This window comes from Drosophila mauritiana, chromosome 3R (assembly GCF_004382145.1).
Source record: "Drosophila mauritiana strain mau12 chromosome 3R, ASM438214v1, whole genome shotgun sequence".
NCBI classification, from domain to species: domain Eukaryota; kingdom Metazoa; phylum Arthropoda; class Insecta; order Diptera; family Drosophilidae; genus Drosophila; species Drosophila mauritiana.
Genome location: NC_046670.1, coordinates 2,240,633 through 2,267,223, shown reverse-complemented (window position 1 = coordinate 2,267,223; position 26,591 = coordinate 2,240,633). Strand labels below are relative to the sequence as shown.

Below are 26,591 nucleotides of genomic sequence, written 5' to 3'. Positions count from 1 at the left end.
TTTTGTTGTTTCATTAAATTAATTCATTTGTAATGCTCACACACAACCCCATTCCGAATAAAAAACACATTATTATGTATATTGTTGATTGTAATGCACATAAGGTTTGTTGTTTCGGGTGTATTAATTTTTGATATTTATTAAATGTAATGACTTAAGCTTATGATTATACATTTTATAATTTATGTTAGAAAATACAATTTCAATTACACATGCCTTTTATAATATTTTTATTTGATTTTGGAATCAAGTTTTTTTTATACATTTCTTCCACAATAAAACTCAATTAAAAAATGAATACGACTGCTTTGGAAATCTAAAACACTTAAAGCCAGCTATAAACACAAATTGGTACACTTGCAGGAAAATATAAAATTTTCCCCAAAAAAAACAAAGACGAGCACACCGACAAAGTCATTATATACACATTCACTATAAACCGGACATAATAGGACATAGAACACATCGATAAAGTAATGTTGGAGATAAAGTAGACATACATAAAATGGAAATATTGGTTGTGTTGTATACGGTGTATAAAAATAGAATACTAAAAGGCGTGTCTATGCGTCTGATTTTTTGAGTGCCTCCATTATGGAATTGCACAAATATGTGGGACCAACGCGTCTAGCCTGGAAACACGGAGTTCTGTTAGTTGCCCAACACAGCATGGCTGTGTACGTTCTTGAAGTCCTGGGTTTGGGTTGTGCTGCGCAGTACCTCCAGCCATCTATGAAAACAAAATTGAAAGTTATTAAAAGGTAAGCCAAGGGTTGCTCAGCTAGTGGGAACACTTTTTAGAACATATATTAAAATGAAAGGAATCAACGTCCCTAGCATGTGCAAACATACAATATGCGTACTATATCTTATTGTTCTTAAGGGTGGAGAAGACACATATGTACATATCTGGCCGGACACAGGTCCAGATCGACTCGGCAAGTAATCCTAATCAAGAATGTACATATGTATGTTCTTTAAAGGGTCGAAAACGCCTTTCTTTCTTTTGTTTAGTATAGTATAGTAGTTTTTAGGCAGTTTAGCAGATTTTAATATCTGCACTATCCTAGAATCCCAGCCTTACCTGTTGTAGGTGTGGGCACTTTCCGCGCGGAAGAAGTACACGTGGTTCTTAAAGGACAGCTTGAAGACGAACTCCTTCTGAACGGCGTCTTGGTGACCAGGAGGACCCACCGTGTAACCCAATAGCGGCAGACTAGCCAGGGCGAACTCGTCCTGGTAGCTCTTGTAAAAGTACAGACAAAAGGACGTGAACACCACCCAGAGCTTCTGCCAGCCGGAGCTATTCTTGAACTTTCGCAGCAGATAACCGGACAACTGGTGCTCGGCGGCTATCAGGTGATCGCGCAGTCCTACGGTGGCGCCACGATGCCAACAGACGTGCAGAGCCGTGTTGCTTCGGGATGGCTGCGTCCTGTTTTGCTGCTGTTGCTGCAGCTGCAACTTCTGTTGCTGCGGAGTCAGCGGACCGCCGCCGTTCACACTGCTGTTCAGGCTGCTGTTGTTCCCGTTGCTCAGACCGAATAGGTCCAGACCCTCCTCCGAGGAGCCTGAAAATAAAGTGGAAATAAGATTACTGGGTGCTTTGTCGGCGAAGGATTTTGGGTTTTGGGTGCATCATCTTGCTTACGCGGCCATGCAGCGTGCTTTTCTTGGCAGCACAAAAAAAAAAAACAAAATGGAGAAAAAAGGGAAAAGTTTAACAAAAGGTAATGTTAAAGTTAAACGTTTTTTACTTGTTGAGTCTAATAGTTTAGCCGCTCGACTAAAGCTTTTGGTTTATAAGTACTAATTGAATATTAACTATTCGCGGTGGTTTGGTTCTTAAAGCTATGCAATACTTATATGGGACATTGTTTAGAAAGCAACATTTACATAAATATGGTATACGTTAGAGCAAAATAAACCTTTATTAGAAACAAAACCTAGCGAATTGCATTTATACATATACGTATACTCACTGCAGTTCTTGAGCGTCGTTAGTTGCAGTTGCATGTTGGGCGGTCGGTTTTTGATATCCGCGGCCGCCTTGGAGAGCTCGGCCAGCCAAAGGGTCTTTTCAGCAGTGGTGCCCGCACTCACTGTGATGGCACACTGTCCGCCGAAGATGGAGAAGGTGTTGTGCTCGGCGTTCTCGGTTAGTAAGGAACGCACAGGAACGTGTCCTAAAATGCGGAAGCTCTGGTCCAGCGGGGACTTCGAACCGTAGAGCAGCAGGTCGGAGAACAAGAAGAACATCCTCTGCTGCAGACCGCGCTTTGAGTGCTTCAGAAGGCATCCCTGGCGGATGAGGCGGCGATGGGGCTGAACCAACTGCTCGAAGTTGATGTCGCGTTGCAGTTCACACAGCTCCACAAAGTTTGCCGAGTCGGGAAGCTGGGACCTAATCCCCTTGGTGCTGCGAACGAGCAAGTGGTGCACCGCCATAGCATCGGCATAGTCGATGTGCTCTTCCCCATAGTAGTCGCAGAGCCGCTCTAAGATCAGTTGGTAGTGCAGCAGGCGGTTGAGGGGCTTCAGTAGAAGCTCACCGATGGGTAGATAGCAAACCTTCTGCTGCTCAAACTCCTTGTACACCTGACGGAAGCGTTCATCGCCTTCGTACATGTCGTTCATACAGTGCAGGATGTCCAGGTGTGTCTGCACGTACTCATCGTAGATGGGCAGAGCCGCCATGTGCTTCATCATGACGTCTCCGATGCGGTGGGCTTCGTGGCCTCCACGTCCCTCCCACTGCACCATGCGGTGTTCGATGTCGCGCAGGAAGAGATTGTGGTGCTGAGCCAGGGAGTCGAGCAGCTCGAACAGAGGCTGCAGCTGCTCCACATCCCCGAGACTCAGAACCTGTCGGAAGGTTGTATTCAGCACATCCAGATCCTTCTTGTACGTACGTTCCGTCATCAACAGCTCCTTGGCCAAAAAGTAGCTGGGCTCGGTGGGCCATTTCCGCTTTTTCACTTCTGCCTCAATATCGTGTTGTGTGCTCAGGGTATGCCCATTTCCGTTTCCGTTCCCATTCTGGTGCGAGGCGGTGGCAACGCCGGTGGCTAGCTCCTGTCTTTTAGCGTGCTGGATTTCTGCCTGGATTACGTCATATGTTCCAGCCTCAGATCGGGATAGTGACGAAGACTTATCCGATCCTAAGGTGAGGTCGTACCGCGTTGGTGGAGTGGTGATTTCACCACGCCTGTCCAGCGACATGTTTCCATTTATTCCATAGTACCCATCTATTAATAAAACAAAAACAGGAAATAAAAATAAAGTCAATCATAAAAAAGTCAATGATTTTAGTCATCGGCTAAAAACAGAAAGAGCAAAATGCACGCATTTTTTGTAAATATCAAGTGCAAAAACTAAGTATTTAAAAAAATTACATTAAAGTAGACTAACAGTAAAAACTTAAGCAAATGACTAACAAACTATTTCAGTTATTCAAAAACAAACTTATTAGAAAATTTAAATCAATATGTATTTATTTAGATAAACATAATCAAAGTCTTTGATCACTTTTATTGATTAATGAAGTTTTATTTATTACGTTTGTTTCTATATAATTTTAATTTAATGTTTGTTAAATCGATTGCTCGTGTACATTTCATTGGCTTTCGTTACTATACTTTCAACAGTTTTTCTGTTCGTTTTTGTGATCTTGTTTTATGTGAGAAAAAGATTTAAATTTAACTTAAACCTCAATTTGATTTCATTTTGTGTTGAGTTTTCTTCTAACTTCTTAAAAATGTAGCTAAGATTTTCTGTAAGTTTCTTTTCCCAGACAAATAAATTTAGCAACAAAGTTTTGATTCAAAAATAGAAAAAAAGATAGCTTCGACATGCCGAAGCCTATATACCCTTGCAGTACATCTACATTAACACAGGAATGTGTGTAAGTATACAGAGTAATAACCACTTTACGATCAAAAACAACGAAGGTAAATTTTTGTTCGCATTTTTTCAATTGATGAAATTGTTTCGACTTATATACTACCTGCAAAGATGAATATTTCATGCAGATAGGTTTAAACTGGGAGGTTTAGTTTTCGTAGAAAGGGACGGACGGACATGGCTATATCTACTCGGCATTTGGTATTGATCAAGTATATATACTTGACTTATATACTTATACATACTATATATGTTTAGTTTACTGCGTTGCAAGCCCCTGGATGAAATTAACATACCCTCTGCAAAGGCATACAGATAATAATAAATAATAGGAAGTTGGATAAAATTAAATTTTTTCCTAACTAAAGATTACTTGATTGCATGTTAGTGGATATAAGAATTATTCAACTGACGTAGATGGTATCTTTTTCGCAATAACCAATTTTAGAGCACATTTAATTGTACGTTCATTCTAAACACAAATAGATGTTTTGATTTAAATACTTTTGATCTGGGTTAAATTAGTAAAATTATTGTACGACCCTTACATTTTCTAGTACCAATCATGGTGCAATAATTTTAACAACTATAAATATCTTTTTCCACCTTTTGTAAACATAAAGAGAAAACATATATAGTCTCCTATACCTATAGGTATATGAGTTTTCAAATGGTTATAAAACTTAACAGGGTGTCAACGCATTCTGCGTTCTGCTCCCAGTAAAATTACATCTGTATAATACTTTCGGTATTTGGATTTCCACTTTCGGATTTCCGGTTTGGCACATTTATGTACTAGGCAGAACTAATTGCTAAAACAACGTTATTTCACTTATGACAGTTTTAGGTAATTGTCTAACCGGTAACTTGCGTCTAAAACCGTTTGCGGTCAAATTAAAATCGTATATAGCACAATAACTATATAAAATATATATGTGACTAAAAAACCGCATATAAGCGCGAAGTAAATGCTCTTATTATACCGTGTGTTCTGGCAGAAAAAATGTTGGGTCTGGAGTGAAAGGACCTCTATTGAGAAACATTCAAATCCTTTACCAATATCTTCCTAGGATAAGTTATTCCAAGCAGTTTGATTTGTCACTTCTCGTGTGAGATTACTAAAATTAGATTATAGATTACGTAACTAGTTTAGAGGTTTGATTCCGGATATTCCGATTTAGGTATGCCTGGTTTTGACACTTGGATTGGAACTCAGTTGGGTAGGACAACCTGCGCTACGATTATTGACGTAATACCGAACGCAGCTGCACAGAGTTTGTGGCAACTTGAATTAATCGTATAATTTAATATGCATTAATAACTTTAATCTTATGTATGTGTCTTGGTTTGTGTTGGGTTAGCTAAATAACAATTCAAACATTTGTATTCTTGTATTCCATTATTCGATGATTAAACAGTGCATTAAAATTTCTTCAACTGGTTTAACGTTTTCGCTCAATATACCACACATCTATTTTAATGTTAAATTGATCTATAACATTATTATATTTAGATACCGCCCAAAGGCAACTCAATCTACACCGACCTACGGGCTTTTGCCATCATCTCGATTATTTCAAGTATTTTATTTGATTGGTAATGTTTGATTAAAATGGTTTTTACTTGAATTTGATTTGTATTTCTAACGCTTCAAGGAGAGTTATAATTGTTTTAAGTCGTTAAGCAGCTTGGGTTTCTTGGGTTTTTATATTTTGTTTTGTTTGTTGTTAGTCGTAAATCAGTCTCAGTTACAAATAAGTTGGTTATAAGTACTTGGATCGTGTGTAAAAGTCAAAGAGTCGTTCTAAAATTTCCAAGGCAACGTAACAAATGAAAAGGCTGCATTCGTTAAGCACACGCAATGGGGATTCTTGGATATTTTGCTTCTCGTTCTCCGCTTCCTTCGGAGAACTTTATTCACTGGTCACTTAGCTCATCGGAATCATGAAATTTGGGTGGGGGATCCACACGTATGTCCAGTCCGCAGGCATATCGTTCGTATTCAATGGGTTCGGATTCGTAGTCAGACAAAAAATCGGGATACGGCACATGTCGAGCCTGGGCTCCAGTTCCTTGCTGCTGATCCTGTCCCACTCCTTTGGTCGTGCCCCTCCTTATAGTACCCGATCCTGATGCTCCCGCGTCACCCCCGAATCCACTACAGCTATCCTCGCTAGAGTTAGCCAACTCATCGGACAATCCGCCACCTCTGGTCTCGTACTCGCTCTCCTCTGGGTTGCAGTAACTGCGTCCATGATAGGGTCGAACCTGAGGTCCCGCTGTCGAATGTCCGGATGTTCCCGCCGCAGTGGAATCCTCCCGCTTGAATTGCCGTTTCTTGGTCCGAGCTGGTTTCACCGGCTGTCCCGTGGCCGGTGGCATTGGATGATTAGCGGGGGCTGGAAGCTGCACCGGATTAGGACGCTCCATTACAAGGGTCTGTTGATACATGGGCTTGGTGATGTGACCCAGGCGGTCGTAACGGGGAAAACCCATCTCGTCAACATTGTCGCTCATATCCAGACTTTCAAATTTGCCACTATATTGAGGATAGTCCTCATAGTCGTCAGTTTGCTCCTGATCCCTCTCCAGTTCCTCGTCGAACTCAAGGTATTGGTCATCCCGCTGGCAAGACGAATATTCAGAGCTACCTGAATCAACTTCCGGTACGTAACCCTCGGAGCACTCTGAACTCTCCGCTTGCTCTAACAGAGCTGCAGCTGTTAAATTGGCCCTCATTCTTTTGGCGGGTAACTGACGTTTCTTTCGGTAGCCTCTGCTTCTCATCTTTGCCTCCTGACCTCGCACGTCTAGCGAGCTGTCCGTATCGTTGCCACTGGGGGGACTTTTCAAGGAAGCCGCTACGGCACCAGCGCTCAGCTGGGTGGCCGTTTTCCTAGGGGGCTTCTGTAGCAACTGATTCGGCGGTGATTCCGAGCTTAAGCTGCTGGAATAGTACGGAGAACAGCGGACCAACTTGTCCGCCCGCTGAGGCATTTGTGGAGAATTCGGTTCTGTACTCTCGCTGTTCAGAGTGTTGGTGGTGGTGGTTGTATTGGTCGCTGAAGACGTGGAGTGCGGATCCCTCTCTTCGTCGATTCTCATGGGCAGCTCCTGGGACGACTGCTGCGATTTGCTGAGCATGTGCTCATGGAAGGAGCTTGACTGACGCAACTGCTTGCTAGTGGTCTTGAACTCGCGGATCTGGGTCTTGGACAGGGTCCTGTCATCATAGCTGTGATGCTTCGCCAGCGGCTTGGGTGGGGGAGCCACTGCGTCGCCAGGTAAATCGCTGGGCGTCACAATGGGCGGCACAGTGGGTACTGGCGGTGGTGGAGGCTTCGCCGCCACAGCAGAAGCAGCAATCATTGCTTTTTTTTCCTCTGCCTCAGCAGCTTCGGCTGCTTGCTCCGCCAGTCCAGGTTGCTTCATCTTGTTGAGCAAAGCCTGCATGATTGGGCGAGTGACTGCAGGTTTTGGTTTCGTTGGTGGTTGAGGCGCCCTTGGCTTTTGGCGGACCTGCTGGGGTTGTTGGGTTTGAATCTGACTAGTGGTTGATGAAGCGAGGTGGGATGCTGGAGGTCCGCCATGGAGCGGCACAAATTCCTGGCTTTGATAGCGCTCGGTTAACTTCTCGCTGTGCGCATACAAGCGCTCGACAAACGGCGACTCTGACTCAGAGCATATTTCCTGGCTCTGATACAATTTAGACATCATCTCCAGCGACCGACGTTTCCGAGCAGCCGCACTTGTCTCCGGACCAGTTTGAGTGTCAGCGTGCTCCTGGGTAGCTCTCGCCTGATTGCCATTGCTACCACTCCTTCGATGAACTTGTGGGAGCGCGCAACGCTTTTCCTCACTGGGAGAGCTTAAACTAGTTTTGTTACCCGACAGTGCCTGTTTGAGAGGAAGATACTCTCCAGGTGCCACGCCTACAAGTGTGCGGCTACTGGATGTTGACCACTCACTGATGGTGTGAGCCATTTCGGTGAGAGTCAATGTAGTGTCATCACTCCGAGTGGCTGAGGTGGGCTCACTTAGCTTATCGGTCTCGGAATTGGAGAGCATATCATAACGCAGGCCATCGGATGAACCATTATCCCCGCTAAACTTGTGCGAGAAGCTACTTCCACCACTCTGCTCATTTAGGCTTTCAGCTGATTTATTAATCGAACTTATACTTGATTTGGTCTGATTAGATTTCTCGCTCTTAGCACACGAGTGTGTGGACACGGCGGAAAGGCTGTCCGATCCGGATAGATTGGCATACTGGCGAACTGTGTTGGTTCCCGTGGACCATTCCGAGATGCTTAGTCCAATTGAGGTGTCTTCCGAGTGAGAGCTATGGGTGCACTTCTTCTGCTGCAATCCACCCATTCGGACCGTTCCATCAAGATCTGTGCCAAGGGAACTTGTTTCCTCCTCGGAGTGGCTGGAATGACTGCATTTCTTGCAGCTTGCTCCTCCTCCACCGCTGCTCAAACGAGCCTCGTAGTTCTTCCGCACTGTGGTCTGATCCTCCAGATAGGTGGTACTGCCAGAGAGAATGTCGTCAATGGAAGTGTCCGAGTTGTTGGACCCTTTGGAAAGCTTTCTTAATTGGGCATCTGGAGAAAGCTGAACCTTAATAGTTCCTGGCATGAAGACGTCATCACTGGAAAAGAGCTCATCCTCTGAGAGAGGGCTTCGAGGAGCTGGTGATCTTGTCGGCTGAGCGACAATCACCTCGGGGCTGGAGTTTTTCCGCTGAGCTCTAGCTGTAGCTTGGGTAGAGGAGGTAGTACAGCTCACATTTAACGAGGACGATAGGCAAGAGGCTGCACTTAGCGTAGAGCTAAGACAGCTTACCGTATCTGGTTGTAATTGCTCATTGCCAAAGTCATTATCATCAAAGGCTGCCGACATAAGATAGGCGGTGTCTTCGTATGGTAGTACTTTTGCTACATCGGGAGGACCTACTGCCATTTCCTCGTCCAAAATCACCTTATCAGCACTTTGGGCTTCGCTTGCATAGTATGTTTCGATGTTTTCCACAATTATGGGAGCCCCGATGGCACTAGATGGCGGCGACGGCCAGTCAAGAGAATCCTGAGACTGCTGGAACGACAAGCTTGCCTTCCAGCAGAAAGACTTGGGCACTGGTTTGTCCAAGTCCGGCATGGCGTACAGCGAGTCAGCTGGCTTTACCGGCACATGATCGAAGGGAATCTCCGGCAGAGGCCAGTCCTCCGAGTCCTGACTGCCCGCATTGGAAAGGCACATAAGTGTGTGCCGCTCTACATCATCGCCCTGCAGTTCATCTACATGGGTCACAGAAAAACGTCCCGTTACCAGGGTTGGCGACTTGGGTTCATTAAGACTACCAAAACTGGAGAGACGATCCCCAGTAGCAGAATCGCATGGAATTTCCGGCATCTCCGCCGATGTCCGTCGGTCAGCATCCGAAATATAAGCAAGATTTGTATTGCTTCTCGAATCCGAGCTTAGACTCGGCTGATGATCCGTTGACCCTACTGATTCATCCCGCATGCTAACGGAATGCGTCGAGGCTTTGCTAACATCATCCTCCATACTTGACTTTTCCGAAGCAGTGCTACGTTCCGAGATTCTGGAGAGAGTTCTCCCCAAGGTGAACCCAGTACTGTATCCAATGATATCAGTGGGGTTGACACCGATTCCACCTAAACTACTGGTCATGGCTGGATAGCCGAACGTAGCCGGAAAGTCGTTTAGCTCGTCTTGATAGCTAGCATCGCTCGCGTCCTTCTGATCATCTGGCGATGCCTCCTTTACGTCGCTGTCAGAGGAGTCGCGCAATGGATTTTGTGCATCATACCGTTCATAGCCACCGTCCGTTTCCACATGATGCCAAGGATCATCTGTACTAGAGCTGTTTGAGCTCTCGATAGGAAATGGGCGCCAGGTGCTTTGCTGCTCTTTCAGGGCCAGTTCCCCACGCCTTTGTGCGGCCCCCAGAGATCCAGAACTGCTTTCCGTTTCAAAGGAGCCACGCGACTCTACGCTTAGAGAACCTTTGGAGTCAAAGCTTGACTTTGACTCCTGGGAACTGCGATCGCTACCCGATTTTCCGGCATCCGCACGAGTGACTGATAATTTCTTTCCCGCGTTAGCCCTCGCCGGCTTCTCAATCCGCGGCGGTTTTCGGGATCCACCAGAACTGGATTCACTGTCCTCAGTGCGCGCACCTCCTCGATCCAATATTTTGGCTATGCGCTCCTCAATGGGTTCCAGATACGACTCTGTGCTAGTACCCAAGTCGATCGGGCTCTGCTTTTCTAAGGTTGGCGTGCTCGGTTTCTTGCTTACCAAGGCTTTGGGCTCGTTGGTTGGCGTCTGTTCGTTGGATTGTGTAGGTGTGATCTCTTCCTTACCAACTTCCAGCTGGAGCATACGCTGCTTAAGTTCCTGGCACTTGCGCGCTTCTTCCTTTCCAAAATCCTGTGATATTCCAAGAGGGCGGGCAATGGAGCAGCTAACACTGGACTCCTCTTCAACTGAACTCTTCTCCTTGCCCACTGACAGACTCCAGTCTTGTTGTCTCTGTGGACTTGTGTCCTTTTCTCCGCTTGTCCAGGAGTCTGAGCTCTTAGAACGGTCGCTTTGCTTATCCAGGGTAATTTTTTTCCTGCCGGTGTCCGAAGAACCAGTGTACTTCTCAAAGGTCTCCAGTACAGACTTCTCAATTTGGGGACTTGCGTTGGGTGGCGTTAAAAGAATATTTAAATCCGATGTAGGAGTAGCGCAGTTGGAGTATTCAAGCGGATTGGCATCTTCTAAAGTTGCTTGCGTTTCAAGAACATTACGATCTGGTTCCAAGGTACGTGGTTCATTATCAGAAGTATCCGATCCTATGAACTCGTCACATTCAACTGTCATCCAGGAGCCCGTTTCATCGCTCCGACTGCGATCCAGACTAAGCCTATTTGTATCCTGCCTACCAACTTTTAAATGTCGTCTTTCGGAAGAATTTTCGTCCTCTTCGATGGATGGTTCTTCGCATTCTATGGTGGGCACTCGGTGTGGGTAACCCTCTGTTCCGCCTCCTGTCCCTGGAACTGGTGACTTGCTTGCGGGTGAGTGGCTCTCATCAACGGAGACAAATGAGTCAAGGCTTTCAGCTGTAGATGGCTTACGACTGAAGGCTCCCTCACTGTCGCGCGCATCTTCCGAAGGTAGAGATCGTTTGAGGATCTCCAGGGACCTACGCTCTGATATCACCGCTTGCATGTCGATATCTTCCTGATGGGGCTGAAACAATAATATTTTTTTATAATACCCATTCTTAATGATATTTAATGATTAAACGTTGCCTTAACCATAACCATTAGTCAAAGCAACGCTAATCAAAAACCAAATAATATGATATTGTTGCTTACCTCTTGAACTTGATATTGGTGGGCAAACATTCGACGATCCCCAATGGCACTCCTAACCACTGGCGCCGGCTTCTCCTCATTCTTTTTCGCTGCCTCGGTCGCCTGTCTTTTGTCATCGAGACTACGAGCCTTGACATCGGGACCGAGGTAATGATGTTCAGCAGGTCTCTCCAAGCTACTCGACTTTCCATCTATCTTTTTGTGTACAACACTGCCCTCGATCTTCTGCTTCAGCTCCTGGGCTTTGGCAATTTTCTTTGGCGATTTGATGAGCATGTCTTCCGGAGCGTCTGACTTCTCGGAGTCTTCAAAGGACTTATTGCGATCCTCAAAGCTGCGATTTGCTTTGTCCAACTTGTCGGGGCTGCGCCCTTCGTCAAAGCTGCGGCTAAATTTCACAAGCGAATTATCAAGTTTTCTGGGACTCTTGGCAATCAGAACGTGATCCTCCGCTTTAGATTTAAACTCTGTTTCAATGATTATCTTGTCCCCATCTGTCTTTACGAGAATTTTATCTCCGGGAGCGGGGAAAGCCGGCAACGTGTCCTTCACTGGACTCAGCATAGTGATGGTTTGTTTCATGGCTGATTCATATAGCTTCTGCTGGCGCTCCTTGCGCTTGGCGATATCTGCTTCAGTTTCTTCTTGGGATTTGCTCTTGTCCTTGCTCAGGCGACGCATCTCGATGGATCGAGGGCGCTCTTTCGGACTGGATTTCTTACTACCCCGTCCGTCTCGTGCTTTTATATCATCGGCACTGGTCCGCCGAGATTCCGGTCGGCTTCTCGACACTGGCTTACCCTTATATGGCTCCGATGTTTTCAGCTTACCTTTACCAGTACTTTCAATACTGCTGGCTCTGGAGACACCAGGTGAGGTCTTTCGGGAGCTATTAGCTGAGCTGTAGGGTGACCAGTCAGTGAATCGGTATTTTGGTATATTTAAAATGAGATGATCGCCGCTCCTAAGCTTCATCTTTGACTTCTTCTTATCCTTGATTTTGACTCCCTGTAAGGCAATCTTTTCTATGTACCGCAGTTGGTTAAGCAGTTCGGCCTCCTCGTTGTCGATTGATACTGCACTTAGCAAGGAGTCTCTACTATTTGTTTGATAACTGCTTTGGGTTGGTATGGAACCTGCGCAAGAGTGAACGCTGTCAGCGGTATCTTCGTCCTGCGCGGTAGCTTGATTCTCTCGCTCCAACGACTTCTCCTCGAGAATCTCCGCCTCCTCCTCGAAGCCCACGGTGTCGTCTTTTGAAGAAAACGCGTTCATGGGAGGGAGACGATGAAGCGAAATAACTGGAGTGTCTAGACTCTTGGTTCGTCTTTCGGTTGTGGGAGATTGCTGCTGTGTGGCCTTCTGCCGCTGCAGAGAGACTGATCCCTCAGAGAGATTCAGACGTGCATGAGCGAACAAAATGGGAGCATGACCTTTGGAGCGCATTACAATCGAAGAGTCGATTATCTCTTCGATTAACTTTACTTTGGACTTGGAACCGCTGGCTGTCTGCTTTTTTAGAGTATAATCAATGTCGGAGCCAGTAATGCGCTCTTCGTGGCAAGTTTCATATATATCGTCGTTACTACGGAAAAACTCCGCATGCTCCAATATAGGTGAAGGAATGTTTTCGTTCCTCTGATAGTCATTCGTGCACTCGTCAATACGTCCTCGCATCGGCATATGGGGTTCGTCCTCTGACGAAGGTATTGAAATAGAGCGCTCTGAGATTCGTCGTAATTCAGTAGCATTGGCATACTGAGGGTCCAGTTTTTGGGTTTGGTACCGACTCTCCAGATCAGCAAGGCGCCTACACTGAGGAGGAGATCCCTCAATCTCTGTGGAGCTCATTGTTTGTCCACGACCCCACGCCGCCGATATAAGCCTGCTTTGCTCGATGCGTAGAATGGACTCGATCTCCTTGCGGGACTGCGGCGGCGAGAACTCCAAGCGGTCGGGAATGGCCTCCGCTGAACCAAATACATCATCTGAGTCCAAGCTTTCGTCATCGGAGGAGAACGAGGTGATACGAGTCTTGCCTTTCTTTGATTTCCCAGCCGACTTGGTCTTCAGAATAACCCTTGGCTTATTAGCTTTTCGAGCGTTGGCCTGGAGTTCCTTGCGAAGACTTTGAATGAGCTCCATCTGTTTTTGCTCCAGCTTCTGCTGCTGCATGCTCTCGGTTCGCGAACTGGTTGCCGAATCGCTTTCAATCTGGCTGAGCTTTTTATTCAGTTTCTCCAGCGTTGAGGCATCCATCTGCTTTGTGATGTCCCGTTTCGGCGAGGACAAATGAATTGTTGGTATGGTCTTGTCGATCTCCAAAGTGATGGGGTCCACCTTCGAAAGGTCAATGTTTTGGGTGAAAAGAAATTCTTTGGTGTCTGGCGGCAAGAGACTGTCAAGAATATCGGGCAGGAAATCTGTAGAGCCAGGTCCCGGACCACCGGAACTAGCCTTTGGCGATTTAGGGGATTTCGGAGATTTAGGTGACTTGGGGGATTTTGGCGATTTGGGAGACTTGGGCTTAGTGTGTTTCTTTTCGCTTGGCGAAGGAGCTGTTCCGTTCATGATGTGGCGCTTGTGCAGCACATAGGGAATATCCTCCTTTAACACTTTTGTGAAACGCCTTTCGTAATCTCTGAAAAAGCTCTTCGGAAGCTCAAAGCCTGTCTTTGGCAGTTCCTGAGCGATTTGCGATGCACCACTTCCATCGTAGCACTTGGGAATTTCAAAATTGCCGTGTGCTTTGCAAAGAGGTGGAGCACTCGGTATCTGTTTGTATATGTAATCCTCATCGCTGGAGTTCGAGTCCGCTGGAGTTAGGTCAATAGACTTCTGATGCATAAGCACATGCCGGCGAGAGTTACTTCCTAAACGAGCCCGGTTGGCCAGCGAGTTTGGATCGCTTTTGGTGCGCTCCACCGGAGCATGAGAAGAGTAATTAAGTGGCACCATAATGGGGTTATATTCCTCAAAGTGCGTTTTGGCAATTAGCTCCTCCTTACGTGTAATCTTTTGGTGGGCCATTAGGCGCGCCTGCTGCTTCTCAAACTCCGACACAAGTTCGGGAGTGAGTGGATACTCCGGACTCTGCTTGCTCTTTTCGTCCTTGGGCTGCTGACCCTCCCACTGTTTGGTGTACTTTTGGATGCACTCAATGCGATCCTGGTCGAAGCTGAAGATATTCTCACTATCAGATCGCCGACGGAAAGCAGATATCTTACATGACTGTGAGTTTCCCCTTTTAATAGGAGCCATCTGATCAAGTGAGTCTCCTGTTTGTATATCTTTTTCTCGACATCGTTTACCCGAGGCCGGAGTCGATACGGATTCCGGTGACTTGCTGCCAAAGGACTTTGCGTTGCGTTCGATCTCCACATTTTGCAGGCTTATGGAGTGCACCTTAGAGGTCTTGTGTGTTTTATTGCTGGGAAATGTAGAGTAAGTGTCACGACTGTCATAGAACGAACTGTTTGCAGTGGAGCTGTGCGTGTCAGATAGCAAGCAATCGTGACTTTTAACTTTTGGCCTTGAGTATAACCCCTCGGGTGTTTGTTCTAAGCCGGTTTCTACGGCATCGTAGTAATCACTTTTTGATTCCTGGCTGGACTGAGCAAATTTCTCGTAGAGCTCTTTCTTGGTAAACTGCTTTACTTTCTTGCCGGTGGTGGTTGGCATCTCGTAGTTCCGACCAAAGCAGTCTCCCACCAAGGATTCCTTGGAGTCCTGACTAGAAGCTACCGACGTCTTGCTCTTTGTTGTCTCCCGCGACTTTTTGCTGTCCGTATGGTAGAGACTATCTCTCGATTTTTTGCTGGAATCTGAACTGCGTGAGATCTTCGTTTCGAACATTTCACTCTGGCTCTCCAGGCTTGATGTGCGGACCAGAGCCTCCTGAATCTTCTTGTAAAAGTTCCCATCTGACTTGACAGAAAGTTTCTCGCGGGGCAGATAGCGTGGATCCTCAGCATCCCAAATTTCATTCATAATATCCGCTGCTGACTTTGATTTGACGTCCATTTCCGAGCGGTACTTGTGCTGCTGATGGCCCTCGGATACCGACTCATCGTCGCTCGGAATGTAGTTGCCCGAATCAAGCGAACAGGAGCGCATGTGGTCCTCGGAGCGGCCACGTCCTCCAAAGAAGTCAATATCGTACTTCTCCAGAAGTTCGTAACTGTCCTGCGAGATGTCGTCTTGCGAACCTGAATAGTCCATATGGTGACCATGCTGGCGCTTGTGCTCCTGGGTATTGTAAGTACTGCCCGGATAACTGGAGGAGTACACCTTGCTCTGTGGCAATGGTGAGAAGTCTTGGTGCGCATCGATCGAGTGGTTCTTGGTCACGTACAATGAGTGACGGGAATCGTCGTATCTCGTCACTGGCGAGTCAATACGATTGGAGGAAAGAAACTCTTTGTCAAATGCAGTCATTGGCTTAGAAAGCTCTCGATCGTAGTAGGTGCTACTGTAGCGCTCGAAGAGATCTTTGCAAGAGCTACTCTTCAGCCACGAATCGCGCTCCACCTGGTCGTAAATATTCTCGCCCTCATCTTCCTCTTCTTCCTCTTCATCTTCCATGTAGTGGGCAGAAGCATCTTCGGGCTTGACAAATTGAGTCGTTGAATAGAGATTGCCAGAGGGCAACTGGAAATCAAGTTTCTCTGAAGAAGAAGATTGACGACCGGGGGGAAGAATCCCTACTGAATGATGGGTGATGTAGTGGCTGTCGTACGAATCTACTGAATCAACTCCAGACAGCTCCGAGTTCCGGGGAAGTGAGTGAGTGTGCCGGGAACTTTGCGAGTCCAGAGAAGGCGTCAGGTAATTTTCAGATTGGGCAAGCTTGGTTCGCTCGCTCTGACCATACCGCTTAGTGCCGAATCCAGTCCCAAAGTAGGAGGAGGATGAGGACTCTGAGGGGTGATTCAGATCGTTATGATACTGGTAACTTCCGCTGTTGTAACTTCTTTCTTGAAGGGCAGCCGCATAGGCAGAGGTGCTTGGTTGTTGCAGGAGAACAGGAACTTGACTTAGTCCCATTTGCTTGGCCCTCGTGTATTGGAGTATAGACTGATCGATGAACTCATCGCTGAAATGCTTCTCTCGAATCTTTGACTTGGCTTTGCGATTTACAGTGGCATATATGTCGTTGCGTTCGTTAAGATTGAGGTGCTCGCTATTCGAGATCTTGTGCTCCTGGTGTGCAGAGCTGTGAAAGTCCGGATACTTGTAGTGGCCCATGTCGTTGATATCGGTGTAGATTATGTTGTCCGTTTCAGTTTCGGTCGAGTTGGCATTGGCGTTGTTGAGCATGCACTGCTTAGACATCGAATAATTGGTACTGCTATAATGGACTGGCGTGGCAGTTAGCGACTGGGACTCCTGTGACCGAAGCTGCGGACGATGGGCACTGGCCAAGCCCGAGCCCAAAGCCGAGGCCGATGCTGCCGCCGCTGAGGCTGCCCCCATAGTCTCCCGATTGATGGTAGATGCGGTCAAGTCCGAATCCGCTTCCTCCTCGACTAATTCCTCCTCCTCCTCCTCCCCCACAGGCTCCCCCTCCTCCTCCTCCGTGTCCGCAGTTCCCGGATCCTCCGCCTCCTCCTCCAACTCCATAGAGCTGTTGAGATCCACCGAACGAACCACTGTGCTCGTGCTGTGCATAGTGTTGTGGTTGGTGCTGCTGCTGTGCGTGTTGATGCTGATGAGCTGCGGCGACGCAGGGACAAACGCTTGGGATCCCACTGAGACTCGACGAGGGGTGCTGCTGCTGTACAAGTGGGACAAGTGGCTCAGACCTTAACGCGCCGGATGAAACAACAATTCCGATAATTAGGAAATCAACGCGAATCAGGCACATGGGTTATGGAAACAAAACTATACCGAAATAAAATCGAGCTCAACTGATCAAACTGCAAAACAAATTCTAAACACTGAAAAAGAAATCATTAGGTTACAAAACCCCACTTAAAGTGGGTAAAAACAATAGACTATTACTAAATGGTAAGATTAACTTAAATAGTTAGAAGGGTGTAATCATATGCACCGCACATTTGATTCTAAATTAAGTAATCATTTAAAATATAATTCGCTTAAATTAATACAATGTATAAATAATTATATATTATATAAAATTTAAATTAACAGGAAGACTACTTTCAATTACACATTTATATAAACGATAACTTGAGCTTAAATAATATGTTAAAAACTAACGCAATTTTCATAGGCTCCAAAAACTGGACGCGCACTCCGCACTCACCTGTATTGTGATCGCCTGGATGCACACGAGCCGGATCGGGACCGCGCTGTTGGTGGTGGCTGCTGTGACTGGGCGAAGTCCACGACTGCGGTCCCTGGGGCGAAAGTGAGCGGTTCGAATTCAGTTGGTCCATAGCCACTGCCGAGTGGTGTTGCCGTTCCGCCCCCGCCGCCGAGCATTCCGCTTCCTCCTGGGAGGTTGGCGAGTCCGCTGCATAGTTCTTCGTCTGATAGATCTCCACCTGGGCTGCTGTGACCTGTAGCGGCAGTTTGGGCGGTTACTGGCTGAGATACAGAATGTGCCGGGGAACGCAAAAGGACTTACTTGAGAACGCATGTGGTCGATAGGATTGTCGCGTCGGCGATCCAAGGTATCCGCTGCCTTCTTCGTCAGAGAAGGGGTCATCGAGTCGCTGCATTGATTGCGATAGTCCCATGCCGCTGCAGCGTGCAATAGAGAGGCAATGATGAATTAAAACCAAAAACGTTACAAATCATAGAGCATTCACTGTCAAAACACAATAACTCGACTCGACTCGACTATACATTATGCATTATACATTATTCATTCATCATCAGCTAGCAACTTAAGCCCGAACTCAAAAGTGAAATCAAGGCGAACAAAATGATATCGAATCGAATAGATATATTCATCAGAACGAGTAACGAAATAAATACAAACCAGTGTCAATTGGGAGAAGGGGATTGGCTGAAATGCTGGAATTCACATACGTATGCGATTGACTTCGGCTACTAGCATTCAGTGGCCCTTGCCGGAATGACTGAGACCTGCAGCAAAAGAAAAGACAAGAGGATACCACGTTTTATATTTTCACATGCTCAGGTATTGTTTGTTCGGTTTCGTATTTAGTTATTCTTTTTTTTAAGGTTTAGCGATTTCTCCCAGGATTTAGTTTAGCGTTTTTAGCATTTCTCAAGGGAATATTTTAGTTGGAAAATTTTGTTTTGTTGTTTAGCACAAGTTGATTAGAAGTTTTTAGTTTCGTTTTAGAATTAGGGGTTGCTTAACTAAACCAAGTCATTTCAGTTAAAATTATAAAGAACGAAAATGGTAACTGAGGAGTTAAGACAGCTAGTTAGTATGCAACTATAGAGTAGAGAATACATATTCAATATTCTGGGGTTCTACTGGGGCTCGGATCTATCGATTCTACGAACAAAAGGCATCTCAGGTAACTAAAATGAACAGCGAACATAGTTTTAAAAACTTATTTTCTGAATATGTACAAATTAGGGCATTACGTGTCAAACGCGAAAGTGTTTATTTAATTCATTGGTCTGGGCTTGGGGATATTTGTAGTAGAAGCAACCGACTAACTTACTACACACTTAGGGGGAGCAGTGGGAAAGGGGTATTAACGTGTTAGCTGGCTTACCATCAACGTTATGCTTGTGGTACAGTATAAACAACACACAAAAACGTACGACAATAGGAGCTTTTCGGGAGTTCGCACTAATGATTACTTAAAATTATAATTTTTAGTAGGAAGCCATACTGGTTATGAGGTTTCCCCACAATCGGTGATTTGCGGTGGATTACTTATTAATGAGGCTTAGAACGGGGAGGAAGCTGGGGTTGTATGGATGAAAAAGAAATCAGAATGCTTGGAGTATCATATAATGAGTTGCCAATTCGGTTGCAAGTTTGGTTCACTAAATCAAACTGTATCTACATCTACGTTTGTTGTAAAACTAAACTGAATTACGGTCAACACACACACTGACATATGGTTAAGCACCCCCACATTGGAGTGTGAAGTAAATCAAGAATGAACATTTAAATGTTTATACGGAAAATAAATGTCAAATCAATAGCAATAGTAATTGAAATGCTTGTCGTTCTCTGTTGTACATTTGACTAGATTTGGGGTTTTGTTTTGGGGTTTCTTTAATTTTCAATTGAACTATTTTAAGTTTAGGTGCTATTTTTATTTGTTGCAGTTACTGTTTTTGTACCAATTGGTTTTTAAATCCTCTTCTCTTTTCTAAGGCGCAATTGTGACCTTGTTAGTTATTTTTTCATGTTGTGTTCTTTGGAATTTTCGTATAAGTTGGATGGGAAGGAAGAAATTTGCTTGAAAATAATAAACAAAAACCACATATAGCGAGTGTAATAAAAAGTGTAAGAAAAAACGAACAAACGAGTCGAGTTAAATGAGAACGAAGTCAAGATGATTAGGCTATGTAGGCTGATGAATATATTATTTGTATTTGTATTTGTAATATAATGGTATATGAATAAAGAGATTATTTATATTTAATGCTCGTACAAAACTGGTTGAGAATTTTTAGGCGAAATTGGTTTTGCTTTGGAAAATATAAGCTGCATGGCCAAAGCTTGATATATGTATTTATTTCTCAACAATAAATGTAAAGAAAATAAATATATTCAGGAACTCAAGCAATTTGTCAGCATTATTTTAAGTTGGTTACACCACAAACAGAAATTATGATGTTCAAATCTGGGATTAAAAAGTAATGCTCAGCATGAATTTGTTGTATACCTTTGGAAATTTTGGCGCTTCACATAATTTTCGCGAACAAACTCGATGATCTGCTTCTGGGTTTTTCCGCTATAGCTGTAATGTGAATAAGATAGTTACATTTGATACCCTTTTTTCAATGATATGAAGGCCATACCGGAATGAACTACCACGGGAGAGAACGCGAGTTTTGCGCCTGGGCGTATTTTGTACGGCAGTGCATCGGAAGAATCCGTGATTCTCGACGCATTTTTTCCAGAAGTTTTTGCACTCGTTGCGACCCTCGAAGAAGAACTCCACGGTGTCCTTGTAATATCCCTAAAGCAGAATAACAATTATTCTTTTGAACGAGAAACGCAGTAAGGCAACTGCTTACATATCCCTCGGGATGCAGTTTGACCAGGAATCGCTTGCGCTTGAAGGAAATCTTGCGTATCTTAGCCCACGAGAAGGTGTTGATCCGTGTGATGTTCTGGAAGACTGTGATGCCCATGTGGGCCACAGCTAGATTCAGCGGCACCCCTTCCACATCCTTCGCCGGATGCATTTTCATGCCATACAGCTCACACCTCCGAGCCGTCTCCAAGAGGTTGAGGTCCGCCTCCGCCGGGGATTGACCACTGCTTAGGAAAACCGGACAATTAGAGAACTTTAAACTATTTGACATGATAATAATTAACGTACACATGCTTTTTGTGGTTCTCCATAATCTTTCGCTGCATGGTGGCGTCCTGGTGGGGCACAAAGCGGTACGAGGACAGATAGGTATGGTCGGGATAGTCCTCGGGAACGAAGTCGCCGCATGACGCCTGTACAATGTAGCTGGCCATCAAGGCCGCCGTGTTATCGTTGCACTGCAGGCTGCCTGTGGCCAGGTCCCGTTTGATTTGCAAGCAGAACAAATACCTGAAGAGTTCAAAAACACCATTAGATATTTACTTTTGAAAATGAAATAGTCTCTTGATTTGCCGTGAGACCACCACCATTTTGGATTGGTTCTCACCTGGTGTACTCCTCTTCCAATTGCGCTGGATCGGGTGTATAGAACTTGATGCAGAAGCGCAGCACTGGATCGATAAGTGAGAGGCCCACCTGGCGGTTCATTGGCTTCTCCAGATCCAGCCAGTATTTGGTATGTGTGGACACTTCCTGGTACTCCAAGCCAAAGTAGTCGGCCTCCAGTAAGTTCAGCTGACGGCATACTTGTTCAAATAGCACGCGGCCCAGTGCTTTAGCCTATAAAAATGAGGTAGAGAAGTGGCATTGCGTTTAATCAAGCTAAGATTTTACCAAAGAACCCCAGGCAATTTGGACAACTGTAGGATACCTTCGGTCGTGGACAAGATGTCCGAACTCGTTCAGCTCGCGAATATCTAATTTAGCATGCAGTTTGCGGCTCATCGCAGATGAGGCCACACGCCAAATACTTTGTGGGCGTTGCGCCTGATTGCATTTGAATAAATTTCAATTGGGTCGACGGCAGCAATTAAGTTGAATAAAGCATCAGTGACGACGGCGATGTGAGCAGACATCGTTGTGGTTACTTGGAGCGAAAATAGGCCTAGCACTTTATACGCATACGAGTATACGAGTGCTTCCAACTAAAATCGTATTTGGCAATCAAGAAGCAATCAATCCACCTCTCTAATGAAATCATTAGCACTCAAAGGCACTCCCAATTCGGACTTAAATGTTTTAATGTCATAAGAGCATTCAACAATTAACAAATTAGGTTCACAAATATTAACGGGCTACATTCGAAACAGCAATATTCTCGGCATAGCACCTCACAGGAACCCCATTTCAATTTGCAGCTGCGACATGAGGAATACCATTAGTTCGGGATCGAGAAACAATCCTTGGCAGATGTTGCGGCTTTCGGCAAAGTAGGGGATTCGCCTAGCCCCTAGAAACCCAATCAGGCAGAGTGCTGTGTCCATTCGATTTCGTTGCCCCACAAAAGCGGGCAACAATCTGTCAGAGTGTGAAATGTTTGGAAAGGAGTGCCCATATGGTATTAAGCCTGCCTCTGCCCATTTTGTGTGTTATTTAAATATTTGATGCCCCAAAATGTACATATGAAAGTCCTGGTATAGGGCGCATACAATTCGTTGGCTGACATCCAAATTGGTTTTGCGGCTTTTTAGCGCATAGGTCAAAGTTGGTAGTGGCTGGTCAGATTCCTAATTCTCGATTCTGAACACTAATCATTCGCATAAAAATATTTTGTTTAAACTGCAGGTCTAGCGGGATTATTATCGTTCACAAATGATTAAAAGTGCTGGCCGCTGTGGTGAAATTAGAGATGTCGTAAGTGGTTTCAGAAACTCGCCTAACTGTCAACTGAAATTTTATTGGCACAGTTTAAGAACCACTCCCATCCCACATCCCCGTTCGGGGATGTTTAAATTAATTTGGCACACAAGAGTGGGGTGAATGTGTGCCAAAGTTCCTACAAAAGTCGCCCCACACTCCTGCTCCCTCGCCACCGCACTCATTGTTTTCTGGTTTCCAGCCAGAAGCCACAATGGGGCTAGAGCCACGCCCAAGCTCCGACATTTTCCTGGCCCAGGCATACGGGCTCAACGCATATATCTGCTGCTGGCCATTCATTGGGAGCGGCTTGGTGCCCCAGAGCCATTTATCTTTTTAGGCCGTTTTCAGGATCTTCTCCAACTAGGCAACAAACCAATTAACTTTGGCGACTTCTGCAGGCACTGCGAACGGAAATGGCAAAACGGCAGGAAGCTTTTCATTGCAACCAACCTTTCCACCGACTTCCACCCATGCAGATGCGATAAGTTGGCCCTCTATTCTCGATTGCTCAATTTGTAGCCATTGAAAGACAGAAGCGGGACAAGGAGCATGCAGTCAGGTGCAGCATATACACTGAAAAAAACCGCCCATTGCACCCAATTTTATTCTGTGGCCAGACTAGAGGGGCTCGTTTTCGTTTTGTTAAGATACTAAAGATACTAATTTGTACTACTGTGTTTTTGTGTTTTATTATATGTTTATTTATTATATATGTATTTTATCAGTGCATGCGAGTCTATTCTATGGCAATCGAAGAAGAGAGGCGGGGTAGAGCGTCACCTCTCATCTCGTTCCACTTGTATTGTCCTTGCCTATCGAATGTCCTCCGCTAACCTCATTGAGCTGGGCTCGTCGACTAGCTAATGGATTCGCCCAGAAAAGTTTCCAATTCCGGTAAGGAGAATTTAATATCTAAAGTTTTAAAGACACATATTCGAGAAGAAGCTTCATAGGAGGCAAATACACCTAAATAAGAATATAACGTATTCGTGAACTACACTCGCGAAAAATGGATAATGGATTTGAGGGTCTTATTTCCTTTTTGGAAAATATATTTTCCACTTGCTTAACATTCGGAAGCAATAGTTTGCGTCATAGCTTTACTCATTTTTTAATGAGCTTATATTATTCTGCGCTACCAGAAAAAATGCTCATTGAGATAAGCTGTTTAAAATTGTTTGTGGTCTAAAAATTGGCAGCAGGAAACGCTTTCGGTAGGAAAAAAATTAAAAGTCGGAAAAGTAAAACTATAAGTAAAATAAACAGATCATAAGCGGCTATCACTTTCACAGTTTTACGGTGATCTCGTTCCTTTGGAGGTAATTGTGACATTTTGACTTCAAAATGCATTCGGTAGGTCAAGAGGTAGCCACAAGTTTGACCACATCCTCATCGCCTTTGGGCTATTTTCCTACCTCATTCGTATTCAAAACCATACTACCATTTACAAGCCACAAAATCCATTAGAAGCCTTCATTAATAATGCAACCGACCGACCATGCAACAATATGCATTTCTAGTAAGGGGACGACACACAAGCAAAAACTGGCAAAAAGCAGTCCTGCAGTTGGTAAAACACATCTAGAAGGTTGGGTTTACAAAAAATGCAACCATGTCAATACATCTAGTATGTTAAGTGTACTGGGTGCTTTACAAGGAATTGTGAGCACTGCAAAAATTGCAACATGATTGAATTTTTATTGCGTCAAGAAAAAGGATTTCAGCCGATGTGGATATTTAATTTACCACGGAACAAAGTCACAAGGATTTGTGAACTGAATTTGGTAGTATTTTAGTTCGCCTTCTCATAATTTATGCTAAATATAAAATAAAACATATGAAAAATATAAAGTGAGGAATGTTATACGTTTACTCGTAAAATAAGAGGGATTACTAGATTAGTTTCTCATGTTTTGATCTTTCTTTTTTAATACTTTGCTTGCTAATTTTCATCGAGGGACTCGTCTATACCGAAATGACATAAAAAGAAAAACGAAAGATCTTTAATCCTTGACCTTAAACGGCGAGAACAGCTGTCGACTGTCTGCAATGTCCTCTTTCGTATAAAATGTTCAGTTTGCCACAGGCAAATAGAAAAATGTCAGCAGAAGAATGCAGATAGCGGGTGCCTGAAACTCGCGTAGAAATAGTTTTGTGCGGGGCCCTTTACGACGTTTACAGAGCTGGGGCATCGCCTCAAGTGCCACTGTTTCGAGAAAAGTTTAGGCCAGAAGCCCAACGAGGACGACGAGGTGGCCAACCCCCCGTCCAAAACCACAGCACCAACGAAAACCACCCAAGCAATGGCAACCATTTGGATGTTGACCTGGAACATTTCGTTCCAGGAATATTTCGATAATTTTCCGAGTGTACACAGTTGGGCGTGGCCACTTGAACTGCGAAACAAAAAGTTCTAAGCCTTTCACTAGGCGGGCTAATGGAGCCAGGAAGTGGTGCAAGAAACACCGGCGGAATGAGCAAACAGCGCCAACTACGGCCGAACCCATTAACCAGCCTAAAGTGCCTGACAACAGGCCAAAGACGAATGCGAGTAAGAGCCTGGCCAAGGAGATGGGCGAAAATAGGCACGCCGAGTGTATTTCTGGGCAGATGCAGTTGCATAAATGCGATTTGTGGTCGGCACTCAGACAAGTGCAGCACCAGCTGCCATTAGTTCCCAGACCCCGAATGGATCAATGCCCTAAAAATAGAAATTCAATTCAAGAGCCTCGACTTTAAGGTACCCGGTATGCAATTCCATAGGACATTGCTTACATTGACAACCTTACGTCTTTGGAAATGTTCCTAGTTTGTGGCAAGAAAAGTTGCATATAGATTTACTATATTTTAGTAAACTGTATAGATAGAGCAACTATCCTGTTCGTACAGATTTAGAATTTTTAAAACAACAATCTGCAAAACATCTATGCCGAACTGCTGAAATGGCCACATTAGGTGGAGGAATCGAGGAACGGATGTTCTGCATCTGCAGTAGCCCCACCCAATTTTCCTGTTGATTTCAGCTTGTTTGCCACTGGAAAACAGCGAAAGGAATTCCCCATTTTCTGGCCCTGTGCCAAACGAACGAACTGGGTGCCACGCCCACCAAATCCTAAGGGCCTTTGTCGCAAAAATACCAGCCTCTCCTTACCTCCTACGTTTTCGAGTTCACATTTAATTAAAAGTAGCTTCTCATATATTTCACCCATTTCCACGTCCACCCGTTTGCTTCGAGGCAGTGCTCCACATTCACGAAAAGTTGTGCACGAATGGAATGCATTTATAAAATTTTCATTTGACGGATTACTTCCGTTCCGACAGGTGCATCCTGAGAGATTTTTTTTATAAAGTGAAGCCCTTTGCTCGATTTTAATAGAACCTTCTCTGTTGTTGGTTAACTACGAGTTATTTGGTCACTAAGTGAAGACAGTGAACCCAGAACTTACCTGTACTTGGAACATGGTGATCGAGTCGTCCAGCATCTGGATGCGAACAGTCAGCTTTTTGCCGCCGCGATGTCGCGGAGTGGAGGGCGTGCCATCCACTCCGGAAGGAGTGCTGAGAGAGTGCGTCATGCGGCCTCCGGGCAGACCGCCGCCCACCGGATGACCCCCGCCTCCAGCTCCGCCCGTGGCTAGATCGTAGTGTCGACCGCCTCCTCCCCCGCCACCGGCGGATCGAGAGGCTGTGCCCATGTCGGCCAGGGACATTTTGTAGACGAGAATCTTGCTTACCGCTGGCGTGGGACCTGCTGAGGATGTGGCATAGAACGAGCAGGATTAGTTGCAGTTCCCGTCTTGTGGCTCCTTTGTCTTCGTGGAGGCTGGGGCTAAATGCTTTAACTTGGAATGGTACTGGGTTCGTTTCGTTTCGTTTGTCTTCTTAATTGTATTGCTCAGCTGGTTGGGATTGTTCCTCGTATTGTCTCCGCGAGTGGTTAATTCAATTTCAGTTCGTGGCCAGAAGAGAACAATAACCAAAAATTAAACGCCACATACTCCAGCTCGCACATGTGTTTCACATTTGCCTCAATTTCTTGGGTCAAATAGTTCCTCTTGAGTTCCTGGGTCCGATCGAAAACGCTTCTGGCATATTCTATCTATGGTAAGCAAAACTGGGTCGATCTTCTCAAGTTTTCTAGGCGCATTAACATTTACAACACGCATGTGTGGCACTGGACTTCCTCGGGACTTGGCATCGGGTT

The 26,591-nt window shown here is 45.2% G+C and overlaps 1 protein-coding gene across 3 annotated transcripts; it reads right to left on the bottom strand.

The window, feature by feature from the left end:
• Nucleotides 1-502: 502 nt before the first annotated feature.
• LOC117145769 (FERM, ARHGEF and pleckstrin domain-containing protein 2) lies at nucleotides 503-26,591 on the bottom strand. Of its 3 annotated transcripts, XM_033311544.1 has the most exons (12): nucleotides 25,834-26,591; nucleotides 21,075-21,307; nucleotides 20,756-20,977; nucleotides 20,448-20,691; nucleotides 20,229-20,389; nucleotides 20,093-20,167; nucleotides 18,250-18,356; nucleotides 17,893-18,008; nucleotides 17,569-17,824; nucleotides 1,983-3,248; nucleotides 1,085-1,571; nucleotides 503-730 (listed from the first exon to the last, which is right to left on the bottom strand). In XM_033311544.1, the coding sequence occupies exons 1-12, from the start codon at nucleotides 26,095-26,097 to the stop codon at nucleotides 652-654; spliced, it is 3,510 nt and encodes a 1,169-aa protein (XP_033167435.1). In that variant the 5' UTR covers nucleotides 26,098-26,591; the 3' UTR covers nucleotides 503-651. The 3 variants fall into 3 exon arrangements, with proteins under 3 accessions (XP_033167435.1, XP_033167436.1, XP_033167437.1); XM_033311546.1 differs by lacking the exons at nucleotides 503-730; nucleotides 1,085-1,571; nucleotides 1,983-3,248 and adding exons at nucleotides 4,416-11,172; nucleotides 11,301-17,104; XM_033311545.1 differs by lacking the exons at nucleotides 503-730; nucleotides 1,085-1,571; nucleotides 18,250-18,356 and having other exon boundaries at nucleotides 3,103-3,248.

What these genes read in the sequence shown, in the direction of transcription:
- LOC117145769 (XM_033311546.1), bottom strand. Translation starts at nt 26,097, where the DNA reads ATGTCCCTGGCCGACATGGGCACAGCCTCTCGATCCGCCGGTGGCGGG. An exon ending in TCCCGTGGTAGTTCATTCCG is followed by an intron (nt 20,168 to 20,228) that starts GTATGGCCTTCA and finishes TTCACATTACAG; the next exon opens with CTATAGCGGAAAAACCCAGA. An exon ending in TCCAGGCGATCACAATACAG is followed by an intron (nt 17,105 to 17,568) that starts GTGAGTGCGGAG and finishes CGGCGCGTTAAG; the next exon opens with GTCTGAGCCACTTGTCCCAC.